This window comes from Lissotriton helveticus, chromosome 9 (assembly GCF_964261635.1).
Source record: "Lissotriton helveticus chromosome 9, aLisHel1.1, whole genome shotgun sequence".
Classification (NCBI taxonomy): domain Eukaryota; kingdom Metazoa; phylum Chordata; class Amphibia; order Caudata; family Salamandridae; genus Lissotriton; species Lissotriton helveticus.
The window spans coordinates 1,001,060,229-1,001,081,868 of record NC_136070.1 but is presented as its reverse complement, the minus strand read 5'-3'; the positions used below and the strand labels follow the sequence as shown (position 1 = coordinate 1,001,081,868).

At 47.0% G+C, this 21,640-nt stretch overlaps 1 protein-coding gene and 1 long non-coding RNA gene across 4 annotated transcripts in view; one reads left to right on the top strand and one right to left on the bottom strand.

Annotated features, from left to right (window-relative positions):
- LOC144783116 (uncharacterized) overlaps positions 1-20,449 on the bottom strand; it is a 130,402-nt gene extending 109,953 nt beyond the window's left edge. The window contains exon 1 of one of the 2 annotated variants that reach the window (XR_013601410.1): positions 20,372-20,449. This is a non-coding gene — a long non-coding RNA (uncharacterized LOC144783116). The remainder of the gene's footprint in view (positions 1-20,371) is intronic. The other variant, XR_013601411.1, reaches the window with a different exon arrangement.
- Positions 20,450-20,576: 127 nt separating this feature from the next.
- Positions 20,577-21,640, top strand: part of LOC144783115 (F-box only protein 17-like) — a 97,578-nt gene continuing 96,514 nt past the window's right edge. The window contains exon 1 of one of the 2 annotated variants that reach the window (XM_078662261.1): positions 20,577-21,149. In XM_078662261.1, the coding sequence (XP_078518387.1) occupies positions 20,954-21,149 (196 nt within the window). In that variant the 5' untranslated portion in view covers positions 20,577-20,953. The remainder of the gene's footprint in view (positions 21,150-21,640) is intronic. The other variant, XM_078662262.1, reaches the window with a different exon arrangement.

Below are 21,640 nucleotides of genomic sequence, written 5' to 3'. Positions count from 1 at the left end.
GATGCAAGGAGAGGTACAGAGGGAGTTAGCATAAAAGGAGACACGGCCGGCGGCCGTGAAACTGAAAGTACGGCCGGCAGGCCGTGAATAATTAGGGGATGAGCGCACGCTGAGAAGCTGCCTTTGATGTGGTAATGCGAGGCAGGCAGGCAGGCGGCTGGTGGCATTGTGCACGTGCTTTTTAGGGCTTGCGCTTGCGCAATGACCTAAAAAGCACATGCACTTCAAGAAATCGCCAGTGGAATCGTGCTTGGGTAAACGCTGTTTAAGCCCCTATAGAGCTTCGCCAGCTATGCGCATGCGCACAGCAGGCGAGCCCTAAAAATTACCCCTCCGCTCACTGACACAAAAAATATTATATCACTGGCTTAGTCTAATTAAAATGAGTCCGTAAATGCTGTGAGACTTAACTTATGCCACGAGGAGGCAGGCTCTCTCCACTCCGGGACTCCTGAATAGCACTGTTTATGGAGCAGCACATTCTGTGCTCACCCTGAAGCATAACTGCCAGTGTTCACAGAATGGGGGGGCCAGAGATGAATGAGCCCTCGGACTCTGCAGCTGTGTATTCTCAAGTCAAGAGGTGGTACAGGCAAGCAGTGTGAGTACGTGAGAGAGTTATGTATGGGCACTGGCAGGGAGGCAGTGTGACTGCCGTCGGGGACTGCAAGAGTGCAAGGCAGGCTCTGCCCGTTGCCCCTGCTGTGAATTCTGTCTGTCCTGGCAGCCACTGAATACATCTTACCTTTCAGCGAGTGGACAGACGACTCCCACGACGTCCACTGCCCTGTCCCTCGGCCGGGCTCGGCAATACTGAATTCACAGCAGGCAGCAGCCATCAAAAGCCCCACAGCGCGGGTGCCCAGGCCCTATGAGCACCCCACAACAGAGACAGCAGAGACATGCCAGTGCCACCGTAAACCAGTGAGGCCCCATGGCGCCGACCTGCCTTTAAAGCTTCCTGGGGCGGTCTAGTAGCATGTGACGTGAGGTTCCCTGCGGTGGCACCGGCCAAATGTAGCAAACAAACCTGCCTGGGCCCAGCCCCTTAGTCAGCTTGTCTGAATTATAACTGCGCTGCGTCCCAGAATCATGACATTAAATTACATTGTAGTACTGTGAGGCTGCCTGCGGCGCTTTAGCTTCCCTGGGAGTCCCCATGCCTGCAGGAGCAGCGCTCACAAGGCACAGGCAGGGAGCTGCCACCTACCACACACAGTGGATTGTCTCGTAGGCCAACGTCTCCTGGTGCCACTGGGCTAGTGGACAATCTGGCCACATGCCAGGCTCAGTGAAGCGAAGGCTTTACGCACAAAAGGTGACACACAAAAGGTGACACCTAAGATCAGCCATTTATTCTGGCTGACAAAAGCGAACAGGCTACCTGGGACGATGGGTTGTGGGGGGTAAACACAGTGATGGGCTTATCCCGCGACGATGGGTTGTGGGGGGTAAACACAGTGATGGGCTTATCCTGCGAACTCCCGCTGGGCGGCGGCGTCGATCCCCCCCGAACCCTGCTCAGGGCAGTAGAAGTCCAGGGCCCAGAGACGAACTCTGATCCCACGGTGACCTCCATGGCTGCGGTTGGGAGCAGCTGCTTGGCAAATTCTAATTTGCTATTCACCACCACATACCTGCCAATAATCGGAGCGCATAGAGGTATTTGTAGGGCAGGGCCATTGAAATTATGCGTTTTTACGGCTGCGGCGCTTCCGCATAATTATGAATTTGCTGTCTTTGCCACATTGTCCATAATCTGCTGTACAATCCGCAGAGTTTTAACAAAACAATGTTGATCACACACTCAACCTTGTCCTGCCTGAAAAAAAGCGTACAAGTCTGGCTCTCATGTAAGAAGCTGTAATGCCCACGAGACACGTTTGCGCTATCTAAAAGTGCAAAAATAAAGTAAATACAAGGGACAAAGCTGCGTAATCGCTCTGCAGCCAATCAAGTGCCGGTCGGCGGCAGTACAGCCAATGGCAAGGTTAGGAAGAAAGAGGGGGCGGGCAGACAGAGTCGAGGGCATGACTCACTGTAGGAGGAGGAAGAGAAAAGCACGCCGAGCCTGCGGCCGCCAAGAGTGACCCGCTACGGAGGGAGAGGGACATGCAAGAAGCGCACGGTAAGTGTGGGGGGAGGGAAGGGGGGGGTTCTTTATGTATGTGTGTGCGCGCACGGCGGCGGGGGGATGTTCTTTATGTGGGTGTGTGTGTGTGTATGCGCGGCGGCGGGGGGGTTCTCTATGTGTGTGTGCGTGCGTGCGTGTGTTTATGCGCGGCGGGGGTGTGTGCGTGTGCGTGCGTGTGTCTGCTTCCAAAGAACCATGGGAGACAGGAAGCCCGCGCGCGACCTGATCCGTTTACGCGCGCGTGCACATCACTGGTCTCCTGTCTCCCTTGACTCCTTGAAAGCAGAAATGATTGCAATAGAGTCTCGCAGCGACGATCGCTTTGCGATCCGTTCGTAGTACGAGACCTAAAAAGGGCGACCGAAATAGCCCAACATGTTATCGGCCCATCTCACTCCTGGGCTCGCTCGGAAAGGTTGCTGGTCGCATCCTTCTAGAGCGACTCCGAGAGTGGACAGCTGACCACAAAATAATCTCAGATCTGCAATATGGGTTTCGGGAAGGGATTGGGCACAATGGACCAGGCCCTGAATTTAACACTCCTTATGGGAAAGTATGTTGATGCTAAAGGGGGCTATCTGCATATGGTATATGTTGATTTGACCGCAGCTTTTGACTGTGTCAGTCATTCAAAACTGTGGTCAATCATCGCAGAAATGGGAGTAGATTTACCATTGGTGAATTTTTTACGTGAGCTTTATATGGGAGCAACAGCAAGAGTCAGGTATGGCCTCGGAGGAGAACTTACCGAATCCTTTCGGATAGAGAGGGGGTCAGACAAGGGTGTGTTCTGGCCCCCTTTTTATTCACACTTTATACCAATGGGCTTGAAGTATCGATGTTGGAAGGAAGTCAAGATTTAGCAACAATCTGTCGTCGCCCAATCCTGCGTTATTCATACGCTGACGACAAAGTGATTCTTGCAAGAACTCCCCTCCAGCTCCAGAAGGTTCTAAATAAATATTGCAGTTTTATGAATAGTCTGGATCTTAAAGTAAACATAAAGAAGACTTATGTCATGCACGCAGGTCTTAGACCAAACAAAATTAAAGACATATTTGTCAATACCATCACATTAGAACGTACTACCTCATACCCTTACTTAGGGATTCTAATAGACAATAAGACGAAGTGGTCACAGGCCATTAATTCGAGGAAGTTGTTATTCCTGAGGGCCACCACTGCTTTAGGGGCGTTTGCCCAGAAGTTAGGGAAGAGATCTCCGCCGGAAATGTTAAAGATCTATAAGGCCAAATGTATTAGCGTTGCAACCTATGGTTCAGGGGTCTGGAGGTATGTTAATGTCGATGAATTGCAGAAGGTGGAGAACACCTTCTTGAGGTACCTCCTCGAAGTCCCCAAAAGTACCACAACGTATGGGTGCCATCTTGAACTAGGGCTGGATTATATATCGCATACTGGGCACATCCAACCAATCATGCTATGGCACCGGATCTGGTCCACAGACCAATGTGAGCTAACACGTTGCCTTGTTCAGGACTGTTTGTCACTTGATAACAGAGACAAGATCAGATGGTTAGCATACGTCAAAACTTTCTTTGTTGATCTAGGTCTTGAAAGATTTTTTACTGACCCAACAACCATATCCGAGATCACGAAAAAAGAATTAAAAAAGGCTTGTTAAATGCATTTAGGTCAGTTGCGTCTTGTAACTGAGATAGGAAAAAGTTCTGTACAGCATCTTTTGTCGATCCAGACTACTTTTTCTGTACAACCATACTTAACATACAACTTGAACCAGTACGAAAAAATTTTGCTGGCACGTTTTAGGTTTAAAATTTTTCACCGTTTAATTTCCTTTCCCCAACAGAATGACTGGTCCACGAATGTATCTGTTTGCCCGTGTGATACCATTTCTGCACATTCCTCGATCCACATATTGTTTTTTTGCAAATGTTATATTGCCCCACGCAGACGATGGATCGTTCCTTTACTTAGAGTTTTGGGTTTACGAGGTTGTCGCCCAGCTTTTTTAGTTCTTCCGTATATGGAAAGCGAACTACATGCCAAACCTATAGCTCGCTTTCTGATATTTTGTGTTAAACACCGTCCTAATCTTAGTTAATGAATTCGCAAATGTACTGCATGTTTGCACTGAATTTATATGCCCAACTAATTGATAAATTTGCAAATGTATATTTTGTTCTATACTGATTTTATATTTTGTAAAGATACTAGTCTATTTTATTTACTTTTATGGTTTTTCTACAAATTTTGGAAACCGAATAAAGATAATTTGATTGATTGATTGAGTTCCCCTTTAAAGTTAGTGGAGATTTTTTCCTGACATACTCACAAAATCTGTAGAACGGGAGGCGAAGATGGCGGCTGTGTAGAACGGCCGGGAAAGCAGCTCGACTGAGGAGATGCTGGTTTGATGGATAGTACCTAGAACACCCGAAACTACGGACCGCGGGGCACGGCTTTGAGCCTGCGAGATCACAAGGACGATATGGTATGAAATCTGCAAAGATACGGAGATACAGAGACACATCTTAACCGGCAGTAAAGTAGTGTGTTTCGATTTGCGCTTAGCCTGTCAAAGGGAATATTGACTGTGCCGATGCGACTTGCCTGCTGCGGGCCGCTCAAACGGCTGCTGCTAGAAGTGCTGCAGGCGGCAAGGAGGCGGAGAAGTGCTTCGGGCATCGGTTTGCTGGCAAAGGCACTCACGACGGAAACACTGCGGACCCTGCAGGCAAGGCGGGGTCTACAGCGGAGGCTGAGGAGGAGGAGGCGGACCGAGGCGGAGGCGCCGCAGCAATCAGAGAGCCAGCAAGGGCGCCCTCACCGCACTGGGAGCACAGCTCTGAGCACTCTGGAGCTCCCTACAGACTGTAACCTGGAGGGGGAGAGCCGGGGAGACAGCACGAGCACGAGCGGTAAGGTGCAGTTTGGGCTTACTGAAAGAAGGAGAGAAATTATGGCCCCCAAAATTACTGCGAGCTCCAAGGCTGCCGCTAAAAGGAAAGCTGCAGCAGAGTTAGCTGCTTTATCTGCAGATAAGGATCTAGAGCGCAACAGGAGGAAGAAGCAAGATTCCCCTGTAAGAAAATTAGCACAGCAACAAGGGGGCAGTAAAGCTCTCCCAGGCCACCACCCCGATATCCAATATTTTTCAAAAACTAGTCAAAAATAAGGACTCCAATGACCCCAATGACTCTATTGGTCCGAATAATGAGGATATCCAGGCTATGGCAGGGGTTAATGACGGGGGCAATGATGGGGGGACCCCCAAAAATACTGTGGTAGCACCCAGAAACGAAACAGAAACAGAAACAGACACAGCTATGTACCATGATCAAACTGGAGACATAGAGGGGTGTAAGAAAGCAGACATAGGCTTACCAGGAGGTGCAACAGGAGAGGCAGAGGACATTCTGCTAGCTGCACCCCATGGGCTAGAAGAAATACTGGGGGAAGGGAACGGGGGTGATTCAAGCGACAAGAAAGAAGTCCCTAGCGAGGCGTTCTTCTCAGTATCGGAGGGTGGCGAATGGTCGGAGGAAGAGGAGGACAGCCTGGATCAAGAAATCAGTGGGTCCGACACTGATAGCGATCTGGATCAGGGCGGTGGCAGTCCTCCAATAACTGCAGTAAAAGTCACCTCAGGCTCGAAAATCCACCTCCAAAATAAAGAACAGCAGATGTCTAAAACTGCCAGACCGGTTCAAGATAGCCCAGGGGGGGACGCGTCACAAATGTCTCTCCTGGAGGTTATACATCAGGAAATAATCTCTCATAGGGAAGAAGCTCGACAGGAAAGCCGCAAATCTCAGGCTGCAGCCAGGAAAATGCAAGGTGCGGTCAGAAAACTGACAAAAGCGTGTGTGAGCCTGGGGGAACGGGTGAATAACTTGGAAGAGCGGGTTGTTTCAGCGGAAGCAGAGTCAGCAGCAGCATCCAACACGGCAGATATACAAGGAACGCAAATAACGGATATACAGTGGAAATTGGAGGCGCTGGAGAATAGGTCACGACAGAATAACCTGCGCATTCTGGGAATTCCCGAAGGATCAGAGGACTCAGATATGAAAGCATTCGTGGTCAAACTATTTGAACATGCCTTTACAGATCTGAAAGATTGGGATTGGTCTAGGGAGGTTCAGAGGGCACATCGTATACCTTTTAAGATTCATAAAAATGCTAAAGAGGGGGACAAACCAAGGGCAATTCTGATTTTTCTGGGAAACTTCAACCTGAGGCAAGCAATCTCAGAGAGAGCGAGGCCCGATAAAAAAAAAAAGTTGTTGACGGTTATTCCTTTTTTGTGCGCCCTGACTTTTGTCATGTCACGGTAGAGAGACGCTGGAGGTTACGGCAGATGATCAAACCGTTTCAGGATAAGGGCATGCAGGCGTATTTGATTAATCCTGCCCAATTGAAAATAATTAAAGATGGAAGAGTATTATATTTCTCCTCTGAGATCAAGGCCAAAGAATTTTTGCAGCTATAGGATATTTAGAATTGTGTGGTAATGCATAGTAATGTTTAAACAGTACTTAGTAATATATGGAATTTGGTTTGGTATGGTATAATTACTTGTTGTACATCTGGGGAGCATTTTGTAAAACTTCACAATAGGTACTCGTAGGGGTGTTGCAGTGTGCAGTATACATGGTGGTGGGTGATAGGGCTATAGGGATGTAAAGATGGGTTACAGGTTTGTAATCTCCGCAATTCGGGCTGCGAACCATCACATTGCACAGACCTTAAGTCTGAGCGCCTCTAAGAAAGGGGGGGGGGGGGAGCTCTGGCTGGGAGTGGGGAGAGGGGCAGCAGGGCAGGGAGGGGGAGGGTGGGGAAAAATGGGTAAAAAATAAGAAAATGTTTGAGATGGAAAGGTGTATAACTAATGCTAGGTCTAGAACTATATGTATGGATAACAGACAATGTGGGGAAAAGAAATATGGTTATTATGTCAGACATTAGGATTTGCACTATAAATGTAGGGGGATTAAATGATTGGAAAAAACGACAAAGGATGTCCCATTGGGTTAGATCTAATAATGTAGACATTCTTTGTATCCAGGAAACCCATATACCCTGGGATAAAAGGAAGCTTCTGGATATGTATGGGTATACGATGATAGGGTGCTCATCACAAACATCGGTGATTAGAGGTGTGGCTATTTTGGCAAAATGCAATTTGGGGGGGGTGAAACGTAGCAAATCTGATGGGTCTGGTAGATGGGCCATAGTGGAACTCCAGATGGGGATCACGCTTTGTGTAATTTATGGCCCAAATGAAGATGAGCCAACAGTTTATGATAAGCTGGAGGAAGAATTGGCTAATTGGGCAACCCCTATGATAGTGTGTGGTGATATGAACATTACAGCCGACTGGAAACAGGGAGGCAGGTATATAGGGCGTAAACGGAAGGTAAAGAGAGCTCTTGACTCTCTAATACAGTCACATGGTTTGGCTGATGTGTGGGGAGAAAAAATGCCCGGGGATCCAGGATATACATATTTCTCACACCCCGCACAGAAATATTCTAAATTAGACTATTTCTTTTTGACAAAGGGAGAAATCTGTAAGGTTAGAATCGTCAAACTACCTAGAATTATTTCGGATCACAATCCCTTGATATTGACGTATAAGACCCCCAATATCCAAAGAAAAATGTCAAAGTGGACTTTCGAAAAGAAACTTCTAAATGATGAAAGGTTTGTTAAACATATTAAACAGTGGGCAAAAGGGTTCTTCGAAATTAACAGATATAGCGCGTCTAGAAACAGCGTATGGGAATCTTTTAAGGCCTCATTAAGGGGGGAGACTATTAGCTGCGCAGCCAAATTAAGAAAAGAGGATAGAAGCAATATGGAAAAATGCACTCTAGAGTTAGCAGAAGCTGAGAAAAGCCATATAGTGGAGATAGTTTCAGGTCAGGATAGCTCAGGAACAGCTAGAACTATGGCTTTGATCAAAGGGGAGATTTTAAAAATAATTACACAGAAAGAGATCTGCAACTATCAAACATATAGAGCAAGACGATATGAGACAGGCGAGCAAGCTGGTAGGGTCTTAGCCCTTCGCATTAGGCAAGAAACAAATAAAAATAAAATTGCGAAGATCAAATATAATGGAGTCGAATATACAGATCCTAAAGCAATAATGGAGGTATTCCAGAAATTTTATCAAAAATTATATGACCAGGAGACTGGGGTGGTAGCGCCCTCATATGACTACGGGCCACCATGTCCAAGGGTGGGAGAGGGGGATAAGATGCAATTGGACCTAGATATAACATCAGAGGAGATTAAGATTGCCTTATACGAATTAGCAGCGGGTAAAGCCGTAGGTCCAGACGGGCTACCACTAGAAGTTTATAGGGCTCTGGAAGAGGAAATCCTCCCTATGCTTGTAGACCTTTTTAATGGAATCATTTGCTCTGGGAAGATCCCCGACACATGGAAACAAACTAACATCGTAATATTCCATAAGAAGGGGAAGCCGGAGGAAAATCCCGGTTCATATCGGCCTATTTCCCTGATAAATTCGGATGCAAAACTTTATTCGAAAGTTTGGGCTAAAAGATTAGGGAGGGTTATTGGTCAACTTGTCTCACCCTGGCAGCATGGGTTTGTTCCGGGAAGGGGTACAACCGAACACACGGCGCGGGCAATCTCGCTATTTGACGCAATTGCTGCTACGGGGAGAGATATGGCCATGATCCTTTTAGACGCCGAAAAGGCCTTTGACCGTGTGGTCTGGGATTTTATGTGGGAGGTTTTGGCTAGAAGGGGCTTTGGAGAGAAATGTAGGAATGCAATTAAAGCTATGTACATGGATCCTGTAGCCAGAATCACGGCAATGGGTTTGCAATCAGAAGAAGTGGTGATCAGGAGAGGAACTCGACAGGGATGTCCCTGCTCCCCAATACTCTTTTCACTCTTTATCGATCCTTTTATTAGAAAAATTCTTGCTTCTGATATCATATCCCCAGTTATAATCAATGGTTATAGTACTAAATTATTGGCATATGCGGATGACCTGGCAATCACTACCACGGATCCGCAAATGGCAATGATTGAACTTGCTCAACTCGCGCATGAGTTTGGATTATGTTCTGGTTATAGGCTTAATGCTGAAAAAACAATAATAATCGCCACAAAAAATATACATAGAAGAGACCCAAGATATGTGGATTCTGCGGTTTACCTTGGGGTAAGAATCAATGCTAATGTGGGGAAAATTGTTCAGGAGAATTATCTCCCTTTACTTGCCTCAATAGATAGAGAACTCAGAAGAATAGATGTCTTACATTTATCTTTGATCGGAAGAGTGAATGTATTGAAAATGTCAATGTTTCCGAAATTGCTGTATCTATTCCGTGCCATACCCTTACTGGTAGAAGAGTGCCTGCTAAAAAAAATGGAAGCTGTTTTTTCACAATTTGTGTGGCAATATGGAAAAATTCGGAGATCCTTGGCTCGACTTTCTGCACCATTAGAGGGAGGAGGGCTGTCTGCACCTAATCTGAGGCTGTACCATTGGGTTTGTTTAATGTTGCAAATGAAATACTTAGTGAAATATGATGTCCAAGAGACTCCACCTGGCTCTTATAGAATTCCGTCAATATATGAACTAATAGTAGGAGAAAGGGCTCGGGGTCTCTTAACACGAGAGATTAACATTTCATATTTCAAAAGGAGTAAAAGCAAAGTAATGCTAAGTGCATGGGGCACGTGGAGGGCAATATTGAAATTTCTGAAAGTCCCGAAGATCAATGGTACAACTGACTTATGGAGCTCAAAACCCTTCTCCCATCTTGGACAGAATAGAAATAGCAGCACATGGAAGATGCTAGGTATCAGATGCCTGGGGGACGTCATGTGTAGGGATGAATTACTAGGGTTTGATCTCCTACAACAGAAATTTGGTATTCCTGCCAATCATTGGTTTTTATATAATCAACTTAAGCAAACGATCAATTCATTTAGACCGAGATTAGCAATACAGGAGCTAAATCCTCTTGTGAAGTATGTAATAAATGGTGGCAAGAGGATCAAAATAGGGTATAGCCATCTCCTGAAGGGGCTGGGTGACGATATCGGACAAATAGAATCTGCATGGGCCCAAAGATTAGGGGATCCAAACATAGATGTAGATTATGCTCTTGCATTGAATAAAAGGGTATTAAGAGCAACTAATTTAAAAGCACAGCATTATAAGATGGTCTTTAACCTGTATTATACCCCCGCAAAGTTGTTTCAATGGGGCTTAAGAGACAACGATAAATGCCCCAGGTGTAATCAAGGCCCGGCGGATTTACTGCATATTTTTTATTCCTGTCAGAATCTTACACCTGTTTTAACAGAAATGGAAACATTTTTATCGGGGCTGCTAGAGCACCAAATATCTCTATCCCCAACCACTGTCCTGCTCGGCAGGGATGAAAACTTAGTAATTGAACATGAAGCTGAAGCTTTTATTTTTTTATCAGTAGCTGTTTTTAGAATCTTAATAGCCGCGGCTTGGAAAGACCCGACACCGCCCTCCTTTCATATGTGGTTAACTAGGCTGATGGGGATCCATAACATAGAGGAATGCCTATACAGCTTTAAGGGTAAAAGGAGGAAAGATTATGGTAAAAAGATCTGGGCTCCCCTTAGGAACTGGAGAGAGCTGAGATGAATAGACGTTTTGAGCTGAAGGGAGAACGATCCTCCTACACTGTCAGGACAGCAACTTTTTTGCATATTTCATGATTCTGATGTAGATACAGAAATTGATATATATTAACTGTCTGATTTTATCACACGCTATCTAGTTTAAGTACATATGTGTAAATGCCTGATTGTATCACATGATATCCAGTTTGTATTTGTAACCTTGTTTTATATTCCGATCCATCTCAATAAAAAAAAAAAGAAAAAAAAAAAAAGGAGATTTTTTCGCCATAGGGAAGGTTTACTGACTTGGCGACTTGAAAGTAAAGAAGGAAGGTGTTTTTCCACTGAGTTGGGCGATTTGTATAAAGGATGAAGTTAGTTTTCATCTTGCCATTAGTCGCGGTGTGGTAATTGTCTACTATAAGTGTTTCTGGGTGCTGTTTTAAGGTTCTGTGCTTTAGGTTCTTTTTTGCATTATTGGTCATATTTTCTGGGTAATTTATGGACCACGAGTTGGGTCCGTAGCGCCCGAATTTAGAGTACCGGGTGTGGTTTGGCGGGGTCATATTTAATGACTGAGGGTTCGTCTCAATATGAATCGTGGGAGGAGAAGTTAGTTGTGCATTTGCGTCTTTTAGCGGTCTAAATAATGAGGGAAATGCCAATTCCTGATTAAGCAAAACACACAAGGTGATGGACGGAATGTTGCACATTGACAAAACATTCACCCCCAATCACAGATCTGGGTTTAATCCATCATTATTTTGCTCACCATGCCACCCCAGTTCAGACATGGCCATATGCAAATCAGTCTTGACCCTGTGCCTCATGGGAACAGTCCAGGCCGAACTGCCAAGCCATGTCTTCCTTGGACCGGAATCAAGCATCCTAGGATCAGTTTCTGGCTCTCAGCCATCATCAGGCAGGATAGCTTGACTCCAGTGGCGTAATGAGCATGGGACCCACGTCTGGGCATACCCTTCCCACATAGGGCGAACAGCAAAACACACAAGGTGATGGACTGAATGTTGCACATTGACAAAACCTTCACCCCCAGTCACAGATCTGGGTTTAATTCATCATTATTTTGCTTCCAGTCCAGGGAGGACCTGGCTAGGCAATTCGGTCTGGACTGTTCACATGGGGCACAGGGTCAAGACTGATTTGCATATGGCTGGGTTCAAACTGGAATGGCATGGTGAGCAAAAAAACTATGGATTTAGGCCCAGATCTCTGTACTGGAGTGAATGTATGACATTGTTCTGCATTCTGTCCATCAACTGTTTATTTTATTTATTTTCAAAGTTTTATATAGCACGAACAAGATCCTTACAGATATCAGAGCGCTTTACATAAATATGGGATTTAAATACAAAAAAATACTTAACGCGTTTTGTGCAAAGAAGAGCAGCAAGTTATCAAAAGAGAACAATGCAAGGTAACAAAGGTGAATAGGTGGTCAGGCCAGTCACTGAAGTGAAAGGAGAAATGACGAGTCTCAAGATTTCCTCAACCTATATTCATGTGAATTTAGCCAAAAGGATCGATTTAACTTATTTTTTGAAGGATGCCATGGATGAGAAGTCTGGTTTCTGGAGGGAGGGCATTCCAGATCCTGGGTGCCATCCCTGAGAAGGAGCGTTTATATGTTTTTTTCTTGTGGAATCTTTGTGGTTTCAAAAGGAGAGTTTCTGCGCTTCTTGTGGCTCTTGAGCCACCCGAAATTGTCAATTTCTGAGCGAGGTAACTGGGCGAATTGTGGTGTATAGCCTTATGTGTAATGCGCGCAATTTTCAGGTGTATTCTAACTTCATATGGCAGCCAATTCAGGGATTTTAAGTCAGGAGAGATGTGTGAGCGTTTTTTTGATCCAGTGATGAGTCTCGCTACAGCATTAATAGAGGCTCTTAGGGGTGCTGTTGTCGATAAGGGGAGGCCGCAGAGGGAGACACTTCCATAATCTATTCGAGGGATAACTAAGGCTTGGACTGCGGTCCTGAAGTCATTGGCTGGGAGGAAGGGTTTCAGCTTCCTCAAGATATTGATTTGGAAATTAGCTCCCTTTGTTGCATTGCTGATATGATGTTGCATATTGAGATTGCAGTTGAGGGTTATGCCTAAGGATTTTGCTGAATCCACGATGATAGGTTGAACGTTGAGTGCAGTGAGATGTTTAAGCCAAACCTGAGCGATGGGGACTTTTGGCGGGAAGTGCTATTAGGAGGAATTCAGTTTTTACAGCGTTAAGTTTGAGATGATTCTCGGCAAGCCATGTATGTGTGTTCCTAAGCGTTGAGTTGAGTAGTTTGATGTCTTCAGGGGATTGTATTTTAAGGTAGAGTTGGGTATCGTCTGCATACATGTGAAATTGCACATTAGATGCTTGAAGCAGTGCGGTGAGTAGTTCCATGACTAGATTGAACAATGTTCGGGATAGGGAGGATCCTTGTGGGACACCTAGTGTTTCTGGAACGGGTGTGGACATAGTGTTGTTAATCTTGAATTTCTGAGTCCGGTTATGAAGAAAGGAGGTAAACCACTTGAGTACTGTCCCTGAAAGACCCATTCTGATATTCAACAGATCGAGTAAGTTCTCGTGTTTGCCCGTGTCGAAGGCTGATGAGAGGTCGAGTAGGATGAGCAGGCAAGTACTGTTCTGATCAATAATTTGAAGCGCTTCATCAATTATGTGTGTCATAGCTGATTCCGTGCTGTGGCCTGCTCGGAAGCCTGATTGGTGTGAGTTGAGGAGGTCAAAGTACTCGATGTGTTTTGTCAGTTGGAGGTTAACACATTTTCCTAACAATTTGGCCAAGGTAGGGCTATTGGAGATAGGGCGATAGTCGTTTAGGTCAGTAGGGTCAGCTGTGGGTTTCTTTAGTATGGGCGATACTTGTCCCACTTTCAGGGAGTCCGTGATGCATCCTTGTTGAAATGAACTGTTAATGATTTTGGTCCAGAGCGGGAGAAGCAATGGGATAAAGTCCTTTACAGCGTTTGCAGGTAGAGGGTCAGAGAGGTGATTGGAAGGCTTCAGGGTACTAAGAATCTTGCCTATAGTTTCTTCCGTGTAAATATCAAAGGACGACCATGTAGCCTTGTTTTTTAGTTCAATGGGTGTTTTGCTGATGGGGCTGGAGTATAGGCTAAGATCAGTGAGAAGATCTTTCCTGATGTTATCTGTCTTTAGGTTAAAGAAAGTAGAGAATTCTTCACAGGACGGTAGAGTGCTAGTTGTGTTATGTAGTCGTTGAGGTTCTTCCTTGGATTGAGTTTTGATTAACTCGAATAGTTTTATTGGCCGTTTTTTTTGCTTGGTCTAGTTGGTGGCTAAAGAAATCTGCTTTCGAGCGTTTGATTTTTCTAAAGTAAGCGTTTCTCTTTTTCTTTAGTGTTTTAAGGTGCATAGCCGAAGGGGCTGATCTCCAATTGCATTCCGCCAGTCTCATAGCTCGTCTATCTTCGTTAAGCAGCCCGTCGTACCATGGTTTTGAGTTTTTAGAGAGGATTCTTTTTGACTGAAGGGGGCAACTTTGTTGACTATCGTGGTCATTGACTTGAGGTAGTGGTCAGTGAGAACCTGAACGTCGGAGGCGCCGGTACGGGGTAGGAGAAGATTGTAACTGGGAGAAGGTAAAGAGTTGAGATTGAGTTTCTTCAGGTCTCTTTTCCAGACCTTGAGTTTGGTGGATTGAACCGGGCTGAGTTTCACGTTTTCATTGATGAAGAATGTGATAATGTGGTGGTCAGACTAGTCACAGGGTTGGATTGAGTCGAGTTGGGTGGAGTCGCCTTTGGAGGGGATTAGATCCAGGATAGAGCCTTTGTCATGAGTAGGGCTGTTGCAGATTTGGGTGAGGTCTAGAGCGCTGAGGACGTTTTTGAGACTATTGACCACAGAGTCGTTGTGATCCTTCCAATGAAGGTTGAAATCCCCAAGGAATATTTGTGTGTTTTGTTGACCAGAGTTCGTTGTGATCATGTCCATGAGGTGTTCAGTGAAGGTGAGGTTATCCCCTGGTGGGTGGTAGATAATATGCAGAGAGCATACTGGATTGCCCTCGCTGTTGACGGCGAGGCAGATGTGTTCACAGGAGGAGAATGTAGTCGAGATGGCTCTAGTTACTGAGAGGTTGCTCCGGTGAATACATGCGATTCCACCCCCTGTCTTGCCAGTCCTATCCAATCTGATGATGTGATTGTTAGGGGGTACTAGAATGTCAATGAGTGGTGAGGAAGATTCTCTTAACCAGGTTTCGGTGAGTATGGTCAGGTCAAGGTCAAGTGCGATAATGAGGTCGGCTATGTCAGATGCGTGTCTAGGGCAGATCTACAGTTTCGTAGTGTGCATTTGAGCCGCGGAGTGACGAGGGAGGAGGAGGGGTCCAAAGTGAGGGTGACTTTTTAAAGATTATTGGAGACGGTACCTCTATTGTTTTGTGTGGGGGACCTGAGCGGTGTGGGGTGGATAGTAGGGATGGGAAGGTGTGTGGTGACTATGTGGGTCTTGGGAGCGGGATCATAAGAGTGTAGGAGGGAGCGTATAAGGTACCCCGAAAGTGGATTGATGCTTCGCAGAGGGCGGGTGGCAGAATTACGGGCGTGAATTGAGGTCCAGTAAGGAGGGTTGTGTTTGTGTGAGAGTATTGGATGGGTGGGGGGCTTGCAGGATGAGAGGGTACGGGGGTGAGGGGTGCCTGGGTTGATTTGAAAACAACTCTTTGAAAGTATGTAGATCCTCTTTAATTTGGAGACGGGTAGACATAATCTTGTCCAGAGTGGTGTTTGGAACGGTAGTGGTGGGGGTGGTAGACCGTGGTATAAGTTGGGGAGATTTGGCTCGGTGTGGGATCTGATGAAGGCGTGGGAAGAGTAAGGAGAGGTGATGAGTAGAGTGTTGGGTATGTATTAGGCATGGATGTAGAGGTGGTTGGAGTGGAAGAGGAGGTGTGATAGGTGTGTCTATAGTGGGTGTGTGAGTGACTACAATACTGGGGTGGAGGGGAAGGATGTGCAGTTATGAGGCAGTTCCAAGGTAGGGGGGAAGGATGGTGATGGAGGAGGGGGGACTAGGGGTGAGAGGGATGGCGATGGAAAAGGGGGGGGACTAGGGATGGGAGGGGATATGGTCGTTCCGGGGGATCTAACAGATTGAATAAGGGGCGAGTTTGTTGCTACATTAGTGTAAGTAGGAAGTAAGTAAGGATTAGGTGAAGAGAGGAGACGTGTGTTGTAGGGTGGGGTAGAAGGGTTGAGGGAGGCGTGCGGCTCTGAGCACCTAGGTGGCAAGGGGGTGGAATAATGGGTTGGCATTGTAGTGTCTTGGGTGCTAGGAGTGGGGGTCAGTTGGGAAGGAGTAGGTGGATTGGAGACATGCTCTTTAATAATGGGAAATATGTTATCGAATAGCTAAAGACTACGGTCCGTGGACTGAGTGAGAATAGTACCGTTGTTGTAAATAGTGATGATTGTTTAGGTCGAGGGACCGTCGCACTGCGTAGCAGTGGGCGGAGCCTGAAGATTTTATGTTTTTTAGTTAGGGGGCTTGGAACCCGCCCCTCTTCTTCATTGGCTGGCCTAGTAATGCTGGCCAGCCATTGGAGTAGAGGGGCGTCACTCCCTTTAAGCCTCGTCGTTTTCGGGGGCGTGTTTTTTTGCCTTCTTTCTACCTGTGATGTCATCCGTCACTCAAACCTAAAAACACGCCCCCGATTCCGAAAATGTCTGAGCTTTGAGGCAGCCTTTTCTGCCCGAAGCTCGCCATGATGGTGGACGCGACTCCCTAGCGCCGGGAGAAACTCTGCAGCAACACAGACAGCAGAACAACTCATAGCATTCACAGCACTCTTCAAGATCCAAAGCTCACAACTTGAGAGGAAGGCACCACGACGAGGAACATCGCCTCGACCTGCATTGTCCGCCCCGGAGCCCCCCCCTACGAAACCTAAGGTACTGTGTAAAGGCGTGCTCTGCGCGTCGCGCTCCAGACTGCTGTGTCCGCGAAGCACGCACCCCCCTGTGATAGCTTTTGTTTTGCTTAGTTGTCCGCATCGTACGAGGGAGACGTCCCCCTGACCTCCCACCCTCGCTGTACGGGTCTTCCAGCCGCCGTACGCCCCGTATTCCTTGCTGCCTCAGACGCGCCGCACGCTGGTTACGCAAGACGCGTGAGGTTTGGCGAGGCCCGGCTGGCGATCCCAGTGCGAGTCGCATTGAGTTAGGCTCTCAACGCCCTTTGTGCCTCAGGAGCCTCGGGTACGCTCCGCATCTGTGATTGTGGCCCTGGTAGGAGTCGCACACCTGCCGTACGTCGACAATATTGGAGAGAAGTGACAGAGGTGGGGGGGGGGGGTAGATAGAGAGGTGTGACAGAGGGAAGGACAGAGATTTACTGTTGGCTGGTAATTGCACCGATCTCGCAAGGCTGGGAAGGTGAGCATCGGCCACAGTCCTATGAAGCACCTCCTTTGTCTGCTCCCGTGGCTCCTCCTTGGCAGGTCATCGTCCTATACAACCCCCGCAGAGCTGCCAGCCTTCAAGCCTCGGGTCCCTGAGCAGCGCCAGACATTTACATGCTCCTAATGTGATTGCACACACCGCGCAGCGCCGCAGACGGGCCCCCGCCCGGGGCGCTCTCCTCCGCTGCCTTTGTACTGTCAGACTCGGTAAATGTTGACAAAGCAATCCAGGCAAAAATCCATCGTGTCATTCAGAGCTGCCCCTCCGCCTCCTCACCTAATCCACCGCCCCAACCCCAGAGTCTGCCATGGCTCACCTTCCCTGCCAGGCTCCCCTTATCCCTGCTCCGTTGGTCCTCACAAACCCACCGTCCGCGCCTCCGCGTCACCTCTCCTCCCCCCCTTATGCCCCCTCTCGCCCTCGGTACTGTGGCATGCCAATGTACTTTTAGTGTCTTTCCCTCTCCGGTGCCACCTGTGGGTGAGCGGGGGTGTGTGTGGCTCTGGGTGTGTGTGTGGCTCTGGGTGTGTGTGTGTGGCTCTAGGTGTGTGTGTGTGTGTGTGTGTGGCTCTGGGTGTGTGTGTATGCAGAAACGGATGGATTTGTGTGTGTGTGTGTGTGTGTGTGTGTAAGTGCGTGCCACTGTATGTGGGTGCGCATGGGTGCATGTGTGAATGCACGGCTGTGTGTGTGTGTCCATGGGTGTCTGTGTGAATGCGTGTTTTCTAACCATGGTGTGTGTGTGTGTCTGCATAACTGCATGGACGGCTGTGTGTGTGTGCATGGGTGTATGTGTGAATGCATGCTTTCTTACCATGGTGTGAAGTATACATAAATGCTTGTTTTCTGTCACGCAATGTTTTTCTGTGGTTTTGCAGTACAAGGTACTGGTAGATGCAGTGACTGTCCTTACTGATGCATTGATTTTCAATACTGTAAACCAGTGGCTTGCAGGACTCCGTTTTATGTATTACAGCATACTCTGCTTCCTGTCTCTTTGTAGAATCTCGGTATATTAATAAACGTGATTGAGGGTTTGCAGGACTGATAATTTTGGGTGGATGTGGTGTGGGTCAGCAACCTTTCCTGGGCCTGAAGAAGTAAAGAATGTGGTAGTCATGTTCTGTTGTGCTGCTAGGAGTGGTGCAGTGTGGATTGAGTGGGATAAATGGTCAGATGTTGCAAACTTACTGGTCATCTCAACTGAGTGTAAGCTGCATTATCTGTTACCAATTCTGCTTGCTACACTCGGGGAGAAATAGGGCCTTTTTGTTTTCATCCAAAACGTTTGAGTTGTAAATGCTTTTTTTGTCGTTTTGGAATTCTGATGGATCGCTTAATAGGTGACTGGTCTTGAGTTTTTGTGCATGGCATATGTCATATTCAATCTAATATGTGTTAGAGACTTGTCTTTTTTATTTTGAGTTTTTTGGTTCCTGAGCCAAATTGTGATCCGGTGATTGTGCCCGCCGTTTTCGTGCCTCTGTTTCCTTGCTTGTGATAGGGTGATTGTGCCCGCCGTTTTCGCGCCTCTGTTTCCCTGCTTGTGATCCGGTGATTGTGCCCGCCGTTTTCGTGCCTCCGTTTCCCCACTTGTTGTATGTTGAGCTCTTCCACTGAATAGCTGCGGATTCAGCATCTGTTATGTGCTTGCTCCACTGGCGGCGCTTGCTCCCCTGCCCCCTGGCTGTGCTTGCTCCCCTGCCCCCTGGCTGTGCTTGCGGGCGAGCGATTAAGCTATTGGCAATGTAAATGAGAATGCCATTTATGATTAAAAAAAATAAAAAATGTCATGAGCAATGCCAATAGCTCTACCTTTAATAATGCCGAGACCATTTCATTGTAAATGCTTGTTTTTCATTTGTCACACCGAGTGGGGCGGGTATGCTCAGACGTGAGTCCCGTGCTCTCCACACCACTGGAGTCAAGCTAGCCTGGCTGATGTCGGCTGATAGCCAGAAACTGGTCCTAGGGTGCTTGATTCCGGTCCAGGGAAGACATGGCTTGGCAGTTCGGGCTGGACTGTTCCCAGGAGGCACAGGGTCAAGGCTGATTTGCATATGGCCATGTCTGAACTGGGTTGGTGTGGTGAGCAAAAAAACGATGGATTTAGGCCCACATCTCTGTACTGGAGTGAATGTATGACATTGTTCTGCATTCTGTCCATCACCTGTTGTTTCCAGGGAAGACATGGCTTGGCAGTTCGGGCTGGACTGCCCATGAGGCACAGGGTCAAGGCTGATTTACATATGGCCATGTTTGAACTGGGTTGGTGTGGTGAGCAAAAAAACGATGGATTTAGGCTCAGATCTCTGTACTGGGGTGAATGTATGACATTGTTCTGCATTCCGTCCATCAACTGTTGTTTTTGCAATTACTGATTTAGCCTCTTTTTTAGTAGCACTGCTGGTTAAAGGCAGTACCAATCCACAGTCCTGTATCATACGCCAGCAGATCAAGGAAGTCTTTATATCTTAATTTTTAGGTCCCATGATGATGGAGCTTTAAGTTTGACCACCCACACAGGCACTGGAGATCCGAGGGACCTGTAGCCTAAGCTAGCAGAAGTAAGGTAGCCTCCATTTCTTCTTGTGGTCACCAGATGGAGCTCTAGGCTTACTCAGAAGATCGGGGTCTCCTGGCTAGGATGGTGGAGACAACGAAAGGTAGGTGGTGGGGGGAAGAGTTGTTTTCCCAAAATGCCTGAGGATGAAAAGAAGTTGGAAGCCTGGCTCACCTTGATATTTTCCATGGGGGTCCTCGTTTCCCCACTTGGACATTCATGTCCTATGTTCAGTCTGCTGGTTCTGGGTCCTTTCTGCACGCGTTTAGCATCGCTAAAAGCGAACATTTTAAACGTGTGTGCTGCATAATGAATGTGTGCGGCATCCTTTCTTCCCAATCAATTTGCAACACAACACCCATTCGAAAAAACCTCTCCACAGCTCATTTTCTAAGACACTTCCCATTGGACCACTAAAGCAATACATACTGCCCTTATTTGTTTCATAGCCTCGTCAAAAGAAGCCGACTGAATGCGGGCACTGTACAATCTTATCACCAAATAGCTACAAATTAAGCTAACCATTCATTCTCAAAGAACAACGGAACAATATCCCATACAGCCTCCCGACTTACTCTCACCGAATGACTCCTTCAGTTCCCACAAAAGACACTCAGGGCGCCGCCATCATCATTGCAGGCACCAATAGCCAATCAACCTCATAGGGGGCGGAGCGACAATTCTACAGTGGGACGATTGGATCGCCTTGCTTTACGTGTAGGCCAGCCTACTTTTCGACCGCCCCAACTTCCTTTACATTTATGATTGGCTGCGCGTTTCAGCATGACCTTTATCGGGCGAGTGTGACGGCGGTGCGTAGGGTCATGGCTTTCGAAAAATGTTTTGAAAGTAGATCTATTTAGAATAGTATAGATTTCACACGAGATACAGAAAATGTGGTTTATCGTCCAATTTCGGTTCCGCGCAGCTCTTTAACTCGGTTCCAACTTTATTTTATACTAGTTTAAGTGGTCAAATTACGCGAGTTATCGAGGCATGCCGAATCAGTTTTTATTCTTTCAAATGTATCCCGTTTTATGTAACTCGTTGATTTAGTAGAATAACCTCTGGTTCCAAAACGAGCCTGCGACTTGTCAGTTAAAGCGTTTTGCCAATTTCACTGGCATAGATTTACCCTAACAACTTGGCGGATTAGAATGGGTGGCAGCAGCAGTGAACCTGTCGCACAGGTGACAATACCAGAACAGTCGTTTAGATGCGCCATGCACGAACAAGACTCCCCCTTTTCGTTCCACGACTCCTCCTCCCCGTTCTACGGCTACTCCTTCCCGTTCTTATTTGGTTTACATCTGGCACGGAATCGGAATTTGCTGTTAAACCCGAATGCATCCGGTAAGTGACATGTGTACCATCCAACTCGTCTACCATACTCCTTGTTGAAAGTGGCATTCCTGGGTCTTCAGAAGGTGGCCTTTCGGCACTGCTAGCCCAGCAGGTTTGAGTGACTTCTGTGTTTAGTATTTGGCATGCAAATATAGAAGTATGAGTACTCACTATCCCAGGGTACGTGCTTGGTACTCAGATGCGCCGGTATTCTTTTAAAACTATTGGACCTCTGCCCTTAAAGCACTGTCTGGGAGAGAGAGGTACTTAAAGCATTGCTGTTAGAGAGTGGGTTACTACGGCTGAGTGTGCCAGTGTGTACTGTATATGAGCAAATAACGGCGGCCGGCACAAGTAACCGAGGTAGGATGGGGCAGGGCGCGGCAGGTGAGGGAGACGACAGAATAGGTATTATTTATTAATACCTATTCCGTCGTCTGTCGACCCCTCCCCCCTCCTTACCGCCCCACCGCGTTTACCTGTGCCGGGATTATTCTGGT